A 21,900-nucleotide genomic window follows, 5' to 3' on the forward strand; every position below is an offset into this window, starting at 1 on the left:
ACGGCGCAAGCTCTGAAGGACAAACATCCACCCAGGGCTCCCAGTACCAACATTGACCTCCCTGACATTGCAGCAGGCGAAGAACATCTAACCTTACAGGATGCTGATGTGTATAAAGCTGCTATGTCATTTCCACAGGGTTCAGCAGGAGGTTTCACCGGTTTAAGGCTTCAACACTTAAAACAAATACTCAATCCAGCACTTGGTGAGGTTTCAGAGAGGCTGCTGTCTGAACTCACCAAATTTTCCAACCTGTGCCTGGCTGGCGGTGTCCCAGAGGCCATCAGACCCTTTTTCTTTGGTGCCTCATTGTGTGCCCTCCGGAAAAAGGATGGCGGAATCAGGCCCATTGCAGTGGGTAACACCCTTCGGCGCCTAGCCCTTTGAGGGTTTTCGTCGTACTAGTACGTCTTACGCGTAGGGGTTTTTGACGTACTAGTACGCATAAATTCTAGCGGCCTCAAATCTCGCGCGAAAAGGCTCGTAGGCCTAGGTGTGAGAGAATGGGTCTGCGTGGTCAGTGTGCGCGGTAGAAAAAAAATCTGGGACCCAGTGGTGCATTGTGGGAATGCCCTCTTAGTAAACAATGTCCACCATGCCTCGCGGTAAGAAGCTCCTCACTCCTCGGCGAATTGGGACACTTTTGTTCCCCAGTGACAGTTCTAATAGTGATGGAAGTGCCAGTGAAGATGAGTTTCGTGGTTTTAGTGAGGTTTTGACCGAAACTAATGACCATAATATCGGTAATAGTGAAGAAAACCCAGACGACCCTCAGCCTTCCACCTCTGGTGCTGGGCCCTCGTGTTCACGTTCAGTTGTTCCAGAACCCAAGAGGAAACTTCTATTTTCCCAAATCCCAGACTCAGATGAGAGCATGGGTGATGATAGTGATAGTGAATATGATCTACAAGCTCTTCAAACTAGTTCCAGTAGTGATAGTGAAGTGCAATATTCCCCAGTGAAGCGTCAGTATATACGACGATATATGCGCTCTGGAAGTGTGCCATATGTTATACCAAGGGGAAGGAGTGTATCTCGGAGTACATCCCGTGGCTGTACAACAGGAACAGACAGTGAAAATGACGAAGATACTGTTGCAATTGGGATGGAAAATGTGCGTGGTGGTAGTGGTGCCGGCGGTGAGGCACCAGCAGTGGGCCATGCTGCCACCCACGCTGCCACCCACGCCGCTGCCTCAGCTGATCTAGAGCAAAGGCCACCATCCCCCACTCCCCCACCACACCAGCCTCCACAACCACAACCTCCACAACCACAACCTCCACAACCACAACCACCTATCATTGTCCAGTACCCACCAGCAGACCGCACCTGGGATTGGCAGGAAGCTGTCAATTTTGTTCCAAATCCCCACCAGTTTGATGGCAGCCAAAGTGGAATACGGCCATCTTGTGCACTTGGGAACAATGCCACTGAACTGGAATGTTTCGAGTTATTCTTTGACGAACCACTGATGAAAAGTATTGTCATGGAAAGCAACACATACTACGAGTACACCATGGCAAACACAATACTTTCACCAAAATCACGTCTACACCAATGGAAGGAGGCAACTGTGGCTGAGATGTATCTTTTCTTTGCCACAATAATGCTTATGCCACATGTGTATAAGCACAAAGTGAAATCATACTGGTCAACAGACCCCCTGATTGCAACACCAGGTTTCAGTGATATAATGCCAGTGAATCGATTTGTGCTAATGTTACGTATGCTTCACTTCTCAGATAAAACCAGGCCTGACAGAACTGACAGGTTATATAAGATTAGGAATGTGTTTGTGTATCTGAAACAGAAATTCAGTACTCATTTTTATCCCTTCAGGAAGCTTGTAATTGACGAGTCTTTGATTCTGTTCAAAGGAAGACTCTCTTTCAAGCAGTACATACCAAGCAAGAGGAAACGCTTTGGTATAAAGTTGTTTGTGCTTTGTGATTGTTACAGTGGTCTGGTATTGGATATTATTGTGTACACTGGAAGTTATACATTGCAAAATACCAGGAAGTTATTGGGCATCTCAGGTGATATGGTTCGAACAATGATAGAACCATACCTTGGTAAGGGGCATATATTATATACAGATAACTGGTACACAAGCCCCTCACTCAGTGATTTTTTGCGAGTGAACATGACAGATGTGTGTGGCACAGTGCGTGCAAATCGAAAACATATGCCCAGGTTTGATGCTGGCACGCGCAGAGGTGAGGTGCAGGCGTTTGCTGCCAATGACATCATGGCATTTCGGTGGCATGACAAACGAGATGTCACACTGTTGTCATCAATTCACCCTAATGAAATGGCAGACAGTGGCAGGCAGCATAGAGAGAGAAATGAACCCATTCTAAAACCTGCAGCTGTGATTGATTACACCTTCAACATGCGTTCAGTGGACAAATGTGACATGCAGATTGGGTTTGCTGATTGTGTTCGCAAGAGTTATAAGTGGTACATCAAACTGTTTTTCCATCTTCTGGACATTTCCATGCTCAATGCTTATAATATGTATAAGATGAGCACCAGAAACAAACCACAGTACGGCGAATTCTGTTTGTCTGTCATCAGGCAAATAGTATTCAAGTACCAAGGAAATGCACCTGCAATTGACCACCCACCAAATTATCAACAACTACCTGCTCGTCTGAAGCATGGTGATCACTTCCTGGTAAAACTGCCTGCTACTGCTTTGAAGAAAAAGGCTCAGAAGAGGTGTTACGTCTGTTCACATACAAAAAAACGCCCACAACAACGCAGAGACACTCGTTTTATGTGTGAGGAGTGCAAAACTCCACTGTGCATGACACCATGTTTCAAAGAGTTCCACAGGCTGCAGAACTTCTAGAAACATGTCCTGTGACTGTATATGTGTATATAAAATATAGAAAAGTAGTAATAAACAACATTTCATATTGTTTGTTTGTGTAAATATTTTCTGTAAACAAAATAATGACAACAGTGTTTACGCCCTTATTGTGTAGTATTGAAAAAGAAATAACTTACAAAATACTGATCATGTTGGCCTCAGAGACCATAAAAGTTACTCAGAAAAAGAAAAATTTAAAAAAAATTGAAAATAGTACATAAAAAAGTAAATAGAAAAATACCGGGTGACGGCAGTCGGCGATGTTACCATATGTTGTTCAATTTTGGCAAATTTCACACCTCCATATCTCGGTAAGTATTGACGTTAAAATTTTTTTGTTTAGCCTATAATGTTTAGAAAAAAATACTCTATTTTTTCATAAGAAAAAATAATTTTTTTTTTTGAAATTTGGCCGACCCTGAGAACGAGTTTCGGAGAGGGCCTGTCGACCCTCAAAGGGCTAGTCGCCAAGGCTGCAGTAAGAAGGGTGAGTCAAGAGGCTGCTGCAATGCTGAAACCAACTCAGCTCGGTTTCGGCGTTCAACAGGGCTGTGAAGCAGCTGCCCACGCAGCACGAGTATATATCAAAAACATGTCCTATGAAAAAGCCTTGGTCAAATTGGACTTTGCCAATGCTTTCAACTCAGTCAGAAGGGATGCTGCTCTCCAAGCAGTTTATAGAAACTTCCCTTCCCTTTATCCCTTCATAGAATCGTGTTATAGTGTGACTTCCAAACTATTGTTTGGGGACCATGAAATTGACTCGTGTGAGGGCGTGCAACAGGGGGACCCTCTCGCCCCCTTTCTATTTTGTTTGGTCATCAAGGAAGTCACGGAGGCACTCTCCAGCGAGCTCAATATCTGGTTCCTGGACGACGGTACCCTAGCCGGCACAACAGAATCTCTCCTGGAGGACATCAGTAAAATTAAAGACATGGGAGAAAGCCTGGGCCTTTCTTTAAACCCCACCAAATGTGAAATAGTTTCTACCAATCAACAGTTGATCCAGAATATTAGTACCGTTTTACCAGGAGCACGAGCCATTGATCCAGCCAATAGCACTCTCCTCGGTGCTCCTCTTGGGTCCAATGCCATCGATCTGATCCTAGGAAAAAAAGTCTCAGACCTCCGGACGATGGAAAGCAGGATGAAAGACATTGACACACACGATGCCTTCTACCTACTCACCAGGTGCCTGTCAACCCCAAAACTTACCTATTTTCTGAGATGCTCCCCAGCCTTCAGCAGTCCAAAACTCAAGGAATATGACTCTCTCCTGAAGGCCATGCTAGAGAGTGTATTGAATCTTTCCCTTGACGATGGACAGTGGTTGCAAGCCTCACTTCCGGTCAGGCTTGGAGGGCTAGGAGTACGCAGATCCTCCCAGATTGCTCTACCAGCTTTCCTATCCTCTTCCATTGCATCAAACGAGTTGATAAGACAAATTCTTCCTGACACCCTCAGTGACTCAGCAGGAATAGAAGACCCTAGCTATGTCAGTGCCATCACCGAATGGGAGACTCTTGCTGCTCCAGCACCAAACCCTAGTGCAGCACTGGCTCACAAACAGTCAAGCTGGGATAGCCCAATTGCTGAAAAGGTGCTTGCCAACATGCTCAGGGCTGCAACATCAGATAGGGAGATTGCCCGTCTCCAGGCTGTGAGTGCACCTCACTCCGGGGACTTCCTCCAAACAGTTCCCATATCGGCAATGGGAACGCGACTCGACCCTAAGACCCTCCGTATTGCAGTGGCTCTGCGCCTTGCTGCCCCAATTCACACAGAATATATGTGTATTTGCGGCGAAGTGCAAGCAGACCAATACGGTCTACATGGTCTTAACTGTTCCAAAACCAAGGGCTGGCATGCAAGACACAATGAGGTAAACGACATCATTAAGAGAACCCTTGCTACAGCTGGATGCCCTGCCGAGAGGGAGCCACGATCACTTGCAGCAAACAATACCCACAACCCAGCAAACCGCCCCGATGGGATCACCATCTATCCTTGGAAGAATGGCAAGCTCTTAGCATGGGACTATACCTGTGTGTCCACACTGGCTGACACCTATATCCGTCACAGTGTGGGGCGACAGGGAGGAGCTGCTGACCACAGGGAGGAGTACAAGATCAGCAAGTACAGGGACATTAGCCAACAGTATCAATTTGTCCCAGTGGGATCAGAGACCTTGGGATCATGGGGAAAAAATGCCACACGTTTCCTTAAAGAATTGGGTTCCAGACTCATCGACACCACCAGGGACCCAAGGGCAGCCACTTTCATGTTCCAGCGCCTCAGCATCGCCATCCAGAGGGGAAATGCTTGCTGCATACTTGGTTCACGTCCAGCCTCGGAGGAGCTGGAGGAAATTCATCATCTTTGATACATTGTGCCATTGTATTCATGTTTATGTTTTTTTCTGTAAATGTATTTTGTTTATTAATAAATGTTCACATAGAATATAAATATAGGGGGTGGTAGGAGAAGAAAATATTCAAACAGCTCCGGGGAGAACCTTGGGTTTTTCCTGAGGTACGTTTATTGTCTTCTCTGAGGATGAGGGTCCCCATTCCAGCTATAGAGGTGGTACTATATATATATATATATATATATATATATATATATATATATATATATATATATATATATATATATATATATATATATATATATATATATATATATATATATATATATATATATATATATATATATATATATATATATATCCATCCACGATTCAGTCCTGCATCACCATGTCCAGCCCTGTAAAGACAGAACAATGTATGCATCCCTCTAACCACTGGACCAACAATTCTCAAACACCAGGAACTTAGTGGAACTGAGCATGTTTTCCATGATTCATTAATATACATTTATCGTTCAGTCTCATCCTGTTTGGGTGCAGTTTTCATGAGTAGTCTATATATTAATGAAATCATGAAACATGTGATTTTGAATTATTAACAGAAGTGCAGCTAGTCAGGAATTGATACTGTGTCACCATAGCTCATTATTTCCTGTGGTGATTTCAACGACTCCTCGTTAGTTTAGCAATGGCTCCTAAACTTCAAATTTCCACATATTCAGTCTGATGTAGTCGGATGATTTCCTTCTCTTGGAATGAATGATTGTTGGTTTTATGAAGCTGGTAAGTCTAGGCTTTGCTTATTAAATGGAAATCATTATCAATGTATATTTGATAAAACTGGCAGAGTGAGACTAATGGTTGCTATCGTCTCCTTAAGATTCCTCACCTCTTCAATACTAAAGCCATTCAGAGGAGGTTAACTGAAATATATTTAAGCAATTTAACTGGTATGTAAATGTCTTGCTATTTTACACCTAAAACCTGGAAAAGTTCACGTGGACGCTTAAATTTTCTCTCCTTTATTATCGAATTATCCTATAAGTTAAACACCAGACAGAATTTTAGATGTTATCAGAGTCGTTCCAGAATGCTGTGTCTTACAAGTTTTGTCTTAAAGCAGTAGCTCATATAAACTGTTACTTGATTCCTAAGTCTAGTTACCCAACACCAACTTTGAAAATTTGAAGCCGATCGGATCAGGTGTTCTCGTGTTACAAACAAAATAAAACGAAAAGTTTAATTTTGTTTATATCTAGTAAAAGTGAACTTAAAGATTTCTCTTCGGAGATATCTAATAAACTGCTGATTGTCTTAAGGGTAATCATGGGTTGTTACCTGAAGTATACCTGGAGAAAGCCCTCGCGGCCCGGTCTGTGACCAAGCCTCATGGTGTATCAGAGCCTGATCAACCAGGCTGTTACTGCAGGCCGCACGTACCCCAACGTACAAACCACAGCCCAGCTGGTCAGGTACTAACTATAGGTGCGTGTCCAGCACCTTCTTCCAGGGGTCGATTGGTAATCCCCCTTATGTATGCTGGGAGGCAGTTGAACAGTCTTGGGCCCCTGACACTTATTGTGCTTTCTCTTATCGTGCTAATGGTACCCCTGCTTATCATTTTGGGGATGTTTCATTGGGTTATTTTTCGCGTGCAAGTTTGGTACTAAACTATACAGGATTCTCCAAATGTATATAATCACGTATAGGCATTGTTCGCATCGCTGTTGGGCCGTGCGGACGCACTGTGCAGTAGCTCCCACTACACCTGGTTTCTGCGCAGTTTTCACTGTTCAGACATGGCGGAGTACACCGGCAGGAGGATTAATACAGTTTGCATTGAGCTGTTGAGGGGTTCTCTGAGCCCTGCTACGATGAACGTCGTTCTACCTGCAATTATTAGGGATTTATATGGTATCCCTAATGAGGAACTGTATGGTGTGGCCCTTAATGGGATGAAACGAGTATTTGTGAAGTTCCTGAGGAATAACTACTACAGCAGTGTGGTGGAGGAGTACCAGGAACGACGAATGTGTCTCAACTCGACGATGGATGTGTGCATGCATGACGTATCTACATTCTACACGTGGGTACGAGTGAGGAATGTACCCTTCGAGGCAACTCAGTTTGGTATACAGGAAGTTTTTCGCAAGTATGGAGTCATTCATGAAGCCAGAGGTGGGGTATGGCGGGATGGACCATATGTGGGCCTCCCGGAAGGGTCATACAACATCAAGATGACTTTAAAGACGCCTATACCTTCGTATGTAATGTTGCCAGGCACCAGAAATCAGGTATATGTGTCGTATGTGGGGCAAAGGAGAACGTGTCGTCTTTGTGGCTCTTTTGACCATATGGCGGCACAATGTGCACGTAGAGTTGCCCCGGGGGTGTTAGTCCCGGTGGAGGACGTCCAGCAGGCGAGTGTGGTGGCGGCGGCGAAGAATGGGTCTACTCTATGGAGTGAGGAGGTGGAGAAGGAGGGTGAACAGATGGGGACGTGTGTCACACTCCCGGTGGAGGAGGGAGATCCTTCTCCAACATCTGAGGTGGTGGAGGAAGTGGTGGAGACGACACAGGAGATGTCCTTGGAGTCAGTGCTCCAGGAATTCTTGGAGGAGGCCTTGGTAGGGGAGGACATGGATGGACGGATCAGTGAAGAGCAGCAATTGCAAGGCCTGAGTGAGAAGTCGGAAGTAGTAGGGAACACTGGAAAGGATACACTTGTAGTGGCAGAGGTACACAGGGAGGATGTACCTGAGGAGGAGGTGGCTTTGGGAGGCAGCTCTAGGAAGAGACCAGCGGGGTTGACTGAATTAGATGATGTTTTAACACCTGGGCAAAGACCAGGTAAGAAGGTTTGGGCGGAGGTGGTCCGCAAATCCCCTACAGGGGGGGGGAGTACAGGGAAAATCGGGGGAGAGACAAGGGGGGGTAGGAAGTTCTATTAAAAAGAGTAATAAGGAAAGTGTAAGCAGCTTGAAGGGAAGTGTGAGCAAGCCACAGCGGCATAGGGGTAAGCCGCCGCTCCTTGACCATTCAGGTGTGTAACGATAAATGCTAATGGCTTAAAAACTGAAGTTAAAAGGGTGTGGTTGGAGTGGTTCCTTAAAAGGTACGACGTTGATGTTGGTTTCCTACAGGAGCATAACTGTAAGTCTGGTAGTGAGTTGAGATTGAGAGGATATAAGTTGTTTGTGAGCATGGCAACGCTTTTAAAGGGCGGAGTGGCTGTTTTAGTAAAGGAGACAAGTCCCTTGCGAGTCATGGGGTGGGGGGAGGGTTGTTCGGGTGGATGGGTGGTGGGGGGAGAGTAGGGTATGTTTTGTGGGAGTTTATATGCCTGCGATTGGTAACGTAAGGATAAAATCAGATTTTGTTCGTGACGTTTTGTTATATCATCTCAGGGGTTTACCTGCCATAGCGATAATTGGAGGTGATTGCAATTGTGTGATTAGGCATGTAGACGTAGTTCCTAGGGGGGCGGGGTGCGTGTTGGGTGTTTTAAGGGATGCATTGTGCAATGTCGGGGTGGTAGATGTGGTTGGCAGGGGGGGGTATCAGGTTGAGTATACCTATGTACAGGGGAGTTATGAGGCAAGGTTGGATAGGATTTATGTGAGGCAGGGGATAGGAGTGGAAAGAGTTAGAACAGTAGACGTGGGTTTTTCAGACCACAGAGCAGTATTGGCTGATCTTAGGGTGGATGGTATTCCGAGAATATATCAGGGCTATTGGAAATTAAATGTGAGGCTTTTACAGGAGGAGGATCAAGGTCGGTCTTTTCAGTCATGGTGGAAAGGCTTTTGGGAGGCTAGGGATGAGGAGGTGGATTTGTTAGATTGGTGGGAGTTGCAGGCAAAGGTGAAAATTGTAGAATTTTTTAGGAAGAGGGGCAGGGAAAGGGCACACTGGAGGTTTGGATTGCAGAATTATTTAGAGGGTCAGTTGAATGATTGTTATGCGGGGGGGAGTAGGGAGGGAGGGGAAGGAGTTATGGGGGAACTTAGGAGTCGTTTAGTAGAGATGCATAATGAACGTTTTGATGCACTCAGGGTCAGGGCAGGATTGGAGGACGTACTAAAGGGTGATAAGCCAACCGGGTATGTTCTCAGAAAATTCAAGGACAGACAGTTGAGGAATACCGTGGCGCATATTGTTGTGGAGGGTGGGGAGGGTTATGTGAGGGGACAGGGTCTCACTGACACAGATTCTATCAGTAGGTATGCTGATGATTGGTTTACGGAGAAATGGAAGAGAAGGGGAGGGGTAGGTGGGATAGAAACATTTAGAGGGATAAGGGTACCGCAGGGTATGGGGCAGAGGGATAGGGAGTTGGAGGGAGGCATTACGGGGGAAGAGGTGGGGGAAGTGGTGAATGGGTTGAGTCAGGGGAAGGCACCGGGAATAGATGGGTTACCTAATGATTTTTACAAAGCGCATTGGGAGGTTCTGAGGGAGTGCCTTGTGGAGGTTCTGAATTATATGTTGAAATGGGGCAGAATGGCGCAAACACAGAGAACTGGGGTCGTTGTCTTGGTGCCAAAGAAGGGAGGAGAGGAGAAGGGTTTGGGAGATTATCGTCCGTTGTCGTTAATGTGTACGGATTACAAAATTTTTGCGAAGGTATTGGGGAACAGGTTAAAGAAGGTAATTGGGAGTAGAGTACATGAGGGACAGTATGGGATTCCGGGACGGACTATGAAGAATGGGCATAGTGCGATAAGGGATTTTATAGAGAACTGTCAGGGAGGGGGCGTCCTTGGCTTGGATTGGGCTCAGGCATATGACTGTGTGAAGAGGGACTTTTTGTGGGGATGTTTGGAGAAATTGGGTTTAGGAGGGGGGGTAGTGAGGTGGGTGCGCACGCTGTATGAGGGGGCTGTAATGAGGGTGCAAGTTAATGGTAAGCTGGGGGGGGCGGTGATGATGGAACAGGGATTAAGGCAGGGTTGCCCACTGTCACAGTTGCTTTTTGCATGCGTGCAACATCCTTTCTTTGAGGCTGTGGACGAGGAATTGAGGGAGGTGGGGGGGAAGTATGGGGGGCATAGTAGGTTATGTGGATGATACAACTGTGTTAGTTATGAGTGGGGAGGCTTTACGTAGGGTGGGAGAGGTCATTAGGAGCTTTGGGAATGTTTCAGGAATGGTAGTTAATTTAGCAAAGTCTAGGTTATTGGAAGTAGGAACATGGGTTGGGGGGAGATTGGGGGAGGAGATGGGATGGACGGTTTGTGATAGAATTAAGGTGTGTGGGATATGGTATATGAAGCAATTGCAGGAATGTAGGAGGATTAACTCAGAAGCAGTCATGAGTAGGGTTATAGGCAAGTTAAAAGGTTTGAGGGCCAGTGAAGTGGCGTTACAGCAGAGGGTGTTGGTAATTAATTCGGTGGTGTATAGCAAGGTCTGGGGTGTAGCGGAGGTGTTCCCTTTGAGGGTGCAGGATATACAGGAAATACAGAGGAGGGTGTTGAGGTTTGTGTGGGGGTTTGGGAGGGCCTGGTTGTCCAAAGATGTGGTCATGACGGAGGTGAAAAGGGGGGGTCTAGGTTTGTTGGACTTAGGGCCTAGGGTAATGGTATTATATATTAAGCAGAGGTATTTAAGGGTGTGGGGGGAGAGGGGTGTTAGGGTGGATAGGGTGATGAGGGATGCTAGAAACTGGTGGAGTGGTAGGGATTTGAGAAAGTGTGAAGATGTAATAAGATTCATGTTGGCAGTGGGGCAGGTAAAAAGGTTGAAGGTAAAAGCAGTGGTGGGTGTGGTGTGGGGAAGGGGTGCATTGCAGGGGGTCGCAGTATACCCCATGTATAACTGGAGGGTCATATGGAGGGAGTTCAGGACGCTTAGGATACCAGCAAGGGTTAGGGAGTTGGTGTATCGTTTTCTAATGGGTGTGGTGGCATCTAAGTATATGTTGCATAAGATGGGGTTTGTTAGAGAGGCAACATGTTTATTCTGTGGAGAAGAGGAGACGGCATATCATGTGGTATATTTTTGTTCATCTTTGGAAGTGGTGAGAGTCTGGATGGCGGGGGTTATTAGGCTGTTGGGGGGGGGGAGTTGGTCTTTTCTTAGATCGTTGTCAATGGATGTTAGTGGGGTAGCAAGTGAGGTGGGTAGGGCTTTGATGTATGTCATGGCAGATTATTTGCATGTTTCTTGGGGTATGAGGCAGATTGCAGGGCAGTTGAGGATAAAAGCGTTAGCAGCGAGGTTTTATAGGACAAGGTGTAGGAATAGGTTAATATATGGGGGGAGATGGGATTCAAGTTTTTCGTTAGGTTATCGTAATTTTTCTGTAGCACAGCTTCTAAGGGAACAGGGGGGGCAAGGGTAGGGTCTTTTATTTTGAGGGGGGGAGTGTAAGGTTAGGATAGCAGAGTGGAAGGTGGTGTGAGGGTGAGATAGTGAGCGCATATATTTATGAAATGGTTATGTTCCTGTAGAGATATTTGATATTGGCGTTCAGTACCTTGGATACATAGTCATAATTAGAATGCCTTGCATTACATATTTTGGTTGGGTATATTATTGCACTCACTATCGAGGAGAGGTGGTTTAAGTGGCTGTTATGGCTTTTTAGGCCAAGTAGTACTGAACACGTGAAAAAATGATTTACCAGTGAATTATAGTATTTGTTTTTATTAACATTGAGAAGGGGTTTAAAATATAAAATAAAGCAAGTAAACACTGTAGTCAAGTACGTTAGTATAGAATGAAGCTTGTTTTTTTTAGTAGTTTTAACGTGTAGCTGCAAGTACTTTCCATATTACCCTTGTGGATTAGTTTTTCTTTAGAATTTTTTTTTTTTTTATATTTTTATTTAAAACAACACAATACATTAAATAAATAAAAGAACACAGTGTCAGTTCTTACTCAAAATTATAAATCTCATTGTCTAAATGAACACAGACGATTAACGTTGTGTTGTCACACCTGTCCCTCATCCCATATACATTACATCCAATGTAACTATGTTAAGTAAGATTACATCATTATTATTATAACCAAGGAAAACCCAAACCTACAATCTGCATTATTTTTTCCACTTTGTTATTTATATATTATTAATCCACATAATCTTCAAACTCCTTTACAATACTCATTATTGCCAGTGCCGACACAGCTGACACTTCTACCCCCCCCTCATTATTGTCAGTGCCGACACAGCTGACACTTCTACCCCCCCCCCCCCCGTATGTACAGTCCCCATTCTAAATAACATACATTAATTTCCTAATGAATGGTCATTGAAAACAATTTCTACTAAAATAACAGGGTCATTATAAGACATGTAGGAACGAGTCCTGCAATCATATATGTATACATATACGCATGCATATACACATACGTGTATGTGCACTTATTCATAAGAACAAACTAAATCATACATAGAAATAAATCGCTAAATGACTTGTCTGCAAATAAACTAAATATTACAATCTATGATAGAACTATACAAAGACATTGGTTCCCCCAAACACACCTACATACACAAAGTTAATGTTACTGATTAACACTTAATATATAATAGGACCTTCCATACAAAATAAGGGGATATATAAACCCCATCAAATACTTATATATTTTCGTACATAGTGCATAATGTACATATTCAATACAATAATAAAAAAAAAGAGGTGTATGACAAGGCTAAATCTATCTTCAGATTAAAAATATATAAGACATAACCTCACATTATACATATAAATATAAACCTTCCTATATAAAATGATTCTTATAACAATAAGGGAAAACCGAAAATCACATACAACTTTTGACTCTGTGATTTTACAAAAATTCATAAGGTCTACATACTCCTACAATAAACTTTACCCACATCAACCACCGTGCAAACTAATCAACCATACCTCACCAGGCTTCCAATCACACCAAGAGGGCGGACCACTGAAGAGACCAACCCCTTGCCTCTCACCCCATACTCAAACGGAGTAAACGTTCAACAGTAAGTCCACGATATCCCTCCGGAAAACTAATTACCCACCTTCCCCCATATAATTGTTTGTTCCTACATGCTGTCCTATAAAAACTCGCCGCCAACGCTTTTATCCTAATGTTCCCCTCCACCTCCCTCATCCCCCAAGAAACATACAAGTAATCAACTATTACATATCTGATAGCCCTTCCCACCTCTTTGGGTACCCCTTCCATATCTAACATTAAAGCCCTAAGGGGTGATATCTTTCCCCCCCCAATAAAAAGAAAACCCTCTTCAACCACAATCTTACCACCTCCAATGCAGAACAAAAATATACTACATGAAAAGCCGTTTCAACTTCCCCACAAAAAGCGCATGACGCCTCTTTCACAAAACCCATTCGTCTTAGCACCTCTTTCGATGCTAACGTCCCCATAAGAAATCTATATACTAATTCCCTCGCTCTTGCCGGTATTCTTAATTTACTAAATTCCACCCATATCCCTCTCCAATCATATGTGGGATACACTGCCATCCCTTGCATTAATTCCTGACGACGACCCACACCCACTAACCGTTTTACCTTGAGTTTTTGAACATTGCATACCTTTAACATAAACCGCAACATGTCTTCACACTCCACTAAGTCCCTGCCACCCCACCATTTGCGGATATCCCCCATCACCTCCCCCACCCGAAGACCCCTTTCCCCAGCTGCCCGAATATACCTCTGCTTCACATATAGCGCCTTCACCCTAGACCCTAATGCAATCAATCCCAGTCCTCCCTGTCTTACCGCAGTCATTACTACATCTTTGCCCAACCACGCCCTCCCATAGCCCCACACATACCTTAAGACCCTTCTTTGCATTTCCATAATATCCTGACTTCTTAATGGGTAAATTTCTGCCACTCCCCACACCTTACTATAAATCAGCGTATTTACCACCACAACCCTTTGATGCAAGGTTACATCCCCGGCCCTTAGACCCCTCAGCCTACTCAAAGCTCTGTCCATTACCATTTCTGAATTAACCCTCCTGCTCTCCTGTGCATCTGCCAAAAACAAAATCCCACAAATCTTTAGCCTATCTACAGTTATCCAACCAAACTCCTCCCCCAAGGTCCCTCCTACCCAAGCGCCTACCTCCAACAACCGTGATTTCTGCTTATTAACCCTCATCCCAGTAGCATTCCCAAAAATCTCAATTACCCTTCCCACTTTTCTTAAATCTTCAATCCCATTAAGTAAAACAGTTGTATCATCTACATAACCAACAATATTCCCACAATATCCTCCACTCTCCCCCAACCTTCCCATCCCACCATCAACCAGAACATAGAAAGGATTCTGCATACATGCAAAGAGTATTTGGGAGAGTGGACACCCCTGCCTTAAACCCCTTCCCATGCTTACTGAACTACCCAACCTCCCATTTACCTGTACTCTCATTGATGCATTCTCATACAAAGTCCTCACCCATCCAACCACCCTCCCTCCAAAACCCATTCTCACCATACTCTCAATCAAAAATTCCCTATCCACATAATCATAAGCTTTCTCCCAATCCAGACCTAGAATACCTCCCTTATTACTACCCTCAAGGAAATCCCGAATACGACCATGACCTACCCGCATACTCCTCCCCGGGATACCAAACTGTCCCCCATGTATCACCGACCCCATGACCTTCTTCAGTCTATTACCCAAAATTTTCGCAAAAACCTTGTAATCAGCGCACATCAAAGATATTGCACGGTAAGCACTCAACTCTCTACCCCCCCCCTTCTTTGGCACCAAAACTATGACACCCGTACTTTGCGATATGCCCAACTTCCCACTAGTTAACATATGGTCCAATAGCCTAACAAAACACTGCCTAATACACCCCCAATGTGCTCTATAAAAATCATTTGGTATACCGTCTATCCCTGGTGTTTTCCCGGTACTCATCCCGAAAACTGCCTCTTCCACCTCAACCTCACTTATACCAACCTCCAACCCCACTCTATCCTGCTCACTTAAAACGCTATGGAACCCCCCTTCAAAAATACCCTCCCAGGAACCCCCCTCCCTCCAACACCATTTCTCTCTAAACCAACTATCAGCATAGAGACTCATACTTTCCGTATTGGATAGGACTCGACCCACTGGATACCCTCCCACCCCAGGGCTTGTCTCCAATTGTAGAATGGTGGTTACACTCTGTCGGTCCCGAAATTTACGTAAAACATACCCAGACGGCTTATCACCCCACAAAACATCCTCTAACCCCGCCCTAACCCTAATTGCATCAAACCTATCATTGTGTAATTCAGCTATTCTACTCCGCAGTCTGTCCATATCATCCCTCCTACCACCTCCCCCAACATAACAATCTTGCAACTGTCCCTCCAGATAATTTTGCAACCCAAAACGCCACCTCGCCTCCTCTCGTCCCCTAGCCTTAAAAAAATTCGCTATTCCAGGTTTTGCCTGCATTTCCCACCAATCTAACAGATCTATCTCCCTGTTCCTAGCCTCCCAAAAAGGCAACCACCAATCACTGAAAAAAGGCCCCTCCCCCTCCTCCTTAAGAAGCCTTACATTTAATTTCCAGTACCCAGAATAAATACGCACCACTCCATCCCACATCAAATCTGCTATTACCGCCCTGTGATCAGAAAACCCCACATCGAAGGTTTGCACCCTCACCACATCTATACCCTGCTTAATATAAATTCTGTCTAATCGCGCTTCATATCCCCTACGGACGAACGTATGCTCCACTAGGTAACCCCCCCTCCCCACCACATCAACAACCCCAATATCTCGCAATACATCCCTCAGCACACTCAGCACACAACCCGCCCCTCTCGGTTCGACATCACCACTCCTAATCACACAATTCCAATCACCTCCTATTACTGTTATAGCAGGCAAACCTCTCAAGTGATACAGCAATACCTCTCTGACAAAATCTACTTTTACCCTGATATTACTAGTTGCTGGCATGTAAACTCCCACGAAACTAACTCGACTCTCACCCCAGACGCCATCCACCCTCACGATCCTCCCACCCCCCCCCTCTTCCCAACCGATGACACGCAAGGGGCTGGTCTCCTTTACCGCAACTGCTACCCCACCTTTCAATTGCAAACCACTGGTTACATACATCCGATATCCTTTCACCCTCAACACACTACCAGCCCTGTGATTATGCTCTTGCAAAAAGCATATGTCAACATCAAACCGCCTTAAAAACCACTCCAACCAAACTTTCTTGACCTCAGTCTTAAGTCCATTAACATTAAGCGTGACACATCTGAAAATTACAGAAGGGGCGGCTTTCCCCTATGCCTCTGGGATTTACCCACTGCACTTTTCATATTACGTGTTCCTTTGCCACTCGAGTTTTCCTGTGCAGTCACCTCCCCCCTCCCTTTCCCAATTTGCAACTCAGGCACACCTCTACCACTATGTGTCCTCGGCTCCACAACCGCTGCCCATGACTTCTTCCCCGGCCTCTGCCCTGGGGTAATGACCTCATCTATCTCTGATGCCGCAGTTCATTTCCTAGAACTCACACTTACACACATATCACCCTCAGACAAATCCTCCTGGTGTACCTCCACGGCCACCACATGCTCCCGCCCAATCTTACTCAAGTCTTCCTCAACAATTTGTTGTCCCTCCAAAGTTCCAGCTTCACATGAACTGAGGACACCTTTTGCACAGGGTTCCTCCTCATCCAAAAAATCCTTGATCACATCTGCCAATAACCCATCCTGGGTTGAAGCTTCCTGGACGAAAGTCTCCTCAGATGTCACCTTCAACTCCCCCGACGCCCCTGGGAGAGTGACACATGTCTCCGCCGCCGCCACCTCCCGGTCGACCTCTTCGCTCCAGAGGTCATTCCTCCGGCCTCCCGAGGCATCAGAGCCAGGCACCAAATTACACGACTGTTGAATCACAATTGGAGTGTCGAGAATTCGAGAAGCCCGCCTCCTAGGACACTGGGCTGCCATGTGCTCATAAGAGCTACATAGACGACATGTTTTCCGTTGCCCAGCATAGTACACATAAACCTGTGTTCTACAACCGATCATCGTAACATAGGATGGTATAGGCCTTGTTAAGGTCATTTTAAGGGTGTAAGAACCTTCCGGCATTCCTTCATATGGACCATCCCTCCACACCCCCATTGTTGCAGAATGCACTGTCCCATAACTTCGAAAAAACTCCTGCAGGCCATAAGCCGTAGCCTCGAAGGGTACATTCCGTACCTTCACCCATGTGAAGTACTTAGAGACGTCATGTAAAACAACATCCATCGTTGAATTCACACTCATGCGTTGTTCCTGGTAATGCTCGACAATTCTTGTGTAGTAATCGACTCGTAGAAATTTCACAAAGATTCTTGTTAAACCATTAAGGGCGACGCCATACAATTCCTCGTTGGGAATACCATATGTATCCCTAATGATGTTAGGGAGAAGGACGTTCATCGTATCTCCACTTAACGTACCACGAACCAGCTCTATGCAGATAGTATTCACTCTCCGTACTGTATGTTCCGCCATGTTGATATCCCAATGAGCTGTCCTCACTACTCAATGGTTGTTGCTGAACTAAGGTAGCTCGCCTGAAGACAGCAGAGGGGTGCCGAGACAACCTCACTCCACCGTGGTCAGGCAGCGAATGAGCTTTAGAAATAATTAGTATACAAGTATTTCCTTTATAACGGTACTTCTTTATAAAAGAAGGATTGTAATACCTTTGCACAAGAGAATGTGAAGAATATGACTTTGTCAAGGAAGTTTAATTGTGTTTCAGATAGGGAGATTAGAATTTTGTGTTTAGTCATTAACAAGTGTGATCTTAAAATAGGATTTAGTTAGTGGTAGGGGTGTACCTGTTTGGTTTTTCATGAAGGGGTTCTTTTTATTATTTGCCCCGTCCTTGTGGCGGGAGAACCCATTTGATATGTTTCAATGATAATTCTAGCTTTGGTTTATATTACATATTTACATAGGTTGTTTAAAGTTGAGGTAACATGAAGTGTATCCTCTAATTTATGTGTAAAATACATGTTATGCAATGATGTTCTGACTGTTTGATTTTCATGGTTGTTGTTTTATTATTATTGATATGAAATATTGTGGATGTATATTCTTCCAATTATACAAGTGTGTCCGTGTAGTAACATAATGTACATATCTGTGTTCTTATGTACTTTTTTATTTTTGTTCTGGTTGTTTATGCATAACTGATTTCTGTAATTCTCATTTAGGTTATGAGGTAAGGGCATATTGTGATTGTTAGGTTACTTGAGGGTTTTTTTTTTTGTCAAAACGGTGTATGAAAATATTTTTTGTATGCACTGGTTTTATTAATTTTTGTTAAAAAGGGGTTTGGTAGGTCATGTTATTGGTGTGTAAATGGTGGTAATTCACCTATGGGTAACGTGTTTTTTAAGTACTGGAATGTGTGGTAGAGGAATTTTGTTAATATCCAGTATAGTTCTTATTATTAATCACTTATACGTTCTTGTATTAGTTGTTAAAATGAGGGGGCAGGGAACCGATTATATGGGTATGACTTTGTATATAGCCTTTTATGTATAATGTACTACGTGTGATTTTCTTTGGATTATATAGTCTTTTGTGAGTAAGAAACTGTATTTTTGAATTTTTGGGGATGGCAATCATGTTAAATTGAAGTGTGCCTCTTACGTATAGGTTAAGAGCTGTCTTAGTTTATGTAACGTATGCATAGTATACATATGAATATGTATTGTGCTTTTTAAATAAAATAAAAAAAAAAATCACGTATCTCTCCCGCCTGCACTCTAGGGAGTACAGGTTTAGGAACTTCAAGCGTTTCCAGCAACTGAGGTGTTTTATCGCAGTTATGTGTGCTGTAAAGGATCTCTGGACATTTTCTAGGTCAGTAATTTGACCTGCCTTGAAAGGTGCTGTTAGTGTGTGGCAATATTCAAGCCTAGATATAACAAGCGACCTGAAGAGTGTCATCATGGGCTTTGCATCCTTTGTTTTGAAGGTTCTCATTATCCATCCTGTCATTTTTCTAGCAGATGCAACTGATACAATGTTGTGGTGTTTGAAATTGAGATTTGCTGGCATTATCACTTCCAGGTCTTTTGCAATAGTTTTTCGCTTTAGTGTGTTCTTGGAATTTGTTTCATATTTCGTTAAAGTTATAATTTCCTCACTTTTTCCACATTGGAACAATTGAAATTTCTCATCATTGAACTTCATATTGTTTTCTGCGGCCCATTTAAAGATTTTTTGATGTCCACCTGGAGTCATGCAGTGTCTTCGTTGAGGACACTGTCATGCAAATTCGGGTTTCATCTGGAAAGGAAGACACAATGCTGTGGTTTACATCCCTGTCTATGTCAGATTTGAGGATGAGGAACAGGATGGGAGCGAGTACTATGCCTTAATGAACAGAGTATTTCACAACATCCACCTTAGATTTTACTCTGTTCACTACTACTCTTTGTGTTCTATTTGTTAGGAAATTATAGATCCACATACCAACTTTTACTGTTATACCTTTATCACACATTTTGTGCGCTATTACACCATGGTCACACTTGTCAAACGCTTTTGCAAATTCTATGTACACTACATCTGCGTTTTGTTTGTCTTTTAGAGCATCCAAGGCCTTGTCATATTGATCCAGTAATTGGGGAAGGCAGGAGTGACCTATTCTAAACCCATGTTGCCCTAGATTGTGTAACTGATGGGTATCTAGATGAGTTTCGATCTTGCTTCTTAGAATCCTTTCATCAATTTTTAAGATATAGGATTTTAACGCTTTCAGTCTGTAGTTCTTTGCTATATCTTTGTTGCCCCCTTTGTGAAGTGGGGATATGTCAGCTGTTTTTAGCAGTTATGGGACGACCCCTGTGTCCATGCTCCTTCTCCTGAAGATGATAAAAGCACTTGATGAGGGTTTCTCGTAGTTTTTGACGAACACAGAGTTCCATTAATCTGGGCCAGGGGCAGAGTGCATGGGCATGTCATTTATAGCCTTTTCGAAGTCATTTGGCATAAGGATAATATCAGATAGGTTCGAGTCTACCAAACTCTGTGTCTCACTAATAAGAAATTCATTTAGTACTTCGACTACCTGTCTGGTTAGCGGCTAGCTAAAAACTAGCTCACTCATTTCCTTGTTGTCATCTGTGTAGGATCGATCTCGTCTAAGTGTTGGCCCAATACTGGATGTTGTTCTCTACTTAGATTTGGCATAAGAAAATAAATATCTTGGGTTTCTTTCAATTTCAGTTATGGCTATTAGTTCTTACAGTGTTTCTTGATTCCTATAAGATTCCTTTGCTTAATTAAGTTCAATGTTCGCTATTTCTCTGACCAGTGCCTCCCTACGTATCGCTGATACATTGGCATCTTTTAGCCTCTCTGTTATTATTTGCCTTTGCCTGTATAGGGAGTGCCTCTCTAGTTAACATATTCCTTAAAGGAATATGCCTTGAGCATACCTCGAGTGCCACCCTAAAATACCTGTGCTACCCTAAATATCCTGTAGATTTATATGTATAGTATATTTTTTATTGTGAGGGAAGTGAAGGTTGTCCCCAATGAAAGTAGAGTTGGTAACTATGCCGTCCAAGTCTACCTTCTCCTTTCCTTCTTCCTTCACTCACAGTTGAAATTAGTGATTGCTGCTGACACACTCTTCTTCTTTCTTACGTTCAAACATGCATCGTCACCATCCATATAAGGGTGAAACACTTCATAGGTAATGTTATACCACCTACCTGAGGGTGAAACACTTCATAGGTAATGTTATACCACCTACCTGAGGATGAAACACTTCAGAGGTAATGTTTTAACAACTACCTGAGGGGATCAGTATCCAAGTGAGGCTGGTAGATGAAGCGGTGAAATTTGAGAATGTTCATGCAGGTTTTCATTTCTTGAGTCAGCATCTGTAGTGGTCCTTCTAGGTAGTGGGGAAGAGAGTATAATGTTAAGTCTCCTTGCTTCATAAGTTGGTTTGCTTTCTTTATTGCTTGAATCAAGTTGTTCACTTCACTTTCCCGGCAATAGAAGGACACAAGTGATGGCAAATTCTGAAGAGAAGGAATTATAACATGTAATTCAGTTTAACTTGTCTTAATCCCTGTGAAGGCTTACTCAGCCCTGTAACAACTTCAGTCAGTATTACCAAGGCTGGCTCCTCCTCAGGAAGATTAATGAATAGAAAAAGAAATAATAACAGACAGTGATAAACACTTTATTATTTAGAAACGGAAAATGTAAAACAATAAAACATGAATAGATAGGAGTAGCGAGGGAGTATATAGTAACAATAGTTTCATTGTCGGCTACTTGTTAATGTAGGGTAAGTCCAGCTCCCGCTATTCCCCCCCCTTTTTTTCCCCTCCCCGAAAGTGATAGTTTGATTGCCGGCTGCTTGTTAAGGTAGGGTCAGTCTAGCTCCGGCTATCCCTTCCCCTCCCTCTTACCCCCCACCCCCGAAAGGTGACGTGTGGGGCTCCGGTCAAACAGTAAATCACTCGACTCACAGCTCCCAGCACTACTGTAAGTACACACCTGATACATATTTTAGTGGACTTATTGGTTGAAAGCTTCACTTTTGACCAATAATTAACTTAGTCCTTTCAGTCTTTATCTGCTAAATTTTTTAATATCGTGCTTGCCGATCCTCTGAAG

At 43.7% G+C, this 21,900-nt stretch overlaps 1 protein-coding gene across 1 annotated transcript in view; it reads right to left on the reverse strand.

Annotated features, from left to right (window-relative positions):
* The window catches only part of LOC138850990 (uncharacterized), a 162,706-nt gene that overhangs the window by 133,283 nt on the left and 7,523 nt on the right, over nt 1–21,900 (reverse strand). Inside the window, exon 2 of the mRNA XM_070101770.1 lies at nt 21,064–21,296. Within this exon, the coding sequence (XP_069957871.1) occupies nt 21,064–21,212 (149 nt within the window). The 5' untranslated portion in view covers nt 21,213–21,296. The remainder of the gene's footprint in view (nt 1–21,063; nt 21,297–21,900) is intronic.

Source organism: Cherax quadricarinatus, chromosome 78 (assembly GCF_038502225.1).
Source record: "Cherax quadricarinatus isolate ZL_2023a chromosome 78, ASM3850222v1, whole genome shotgun sequence".
Lineage (NCBI taxonomy): Eukaryota > Metazoa > Arthropoda > Malacostraca > Decapoda > Parastacidae > Cherax > Cherax quadricarinatus.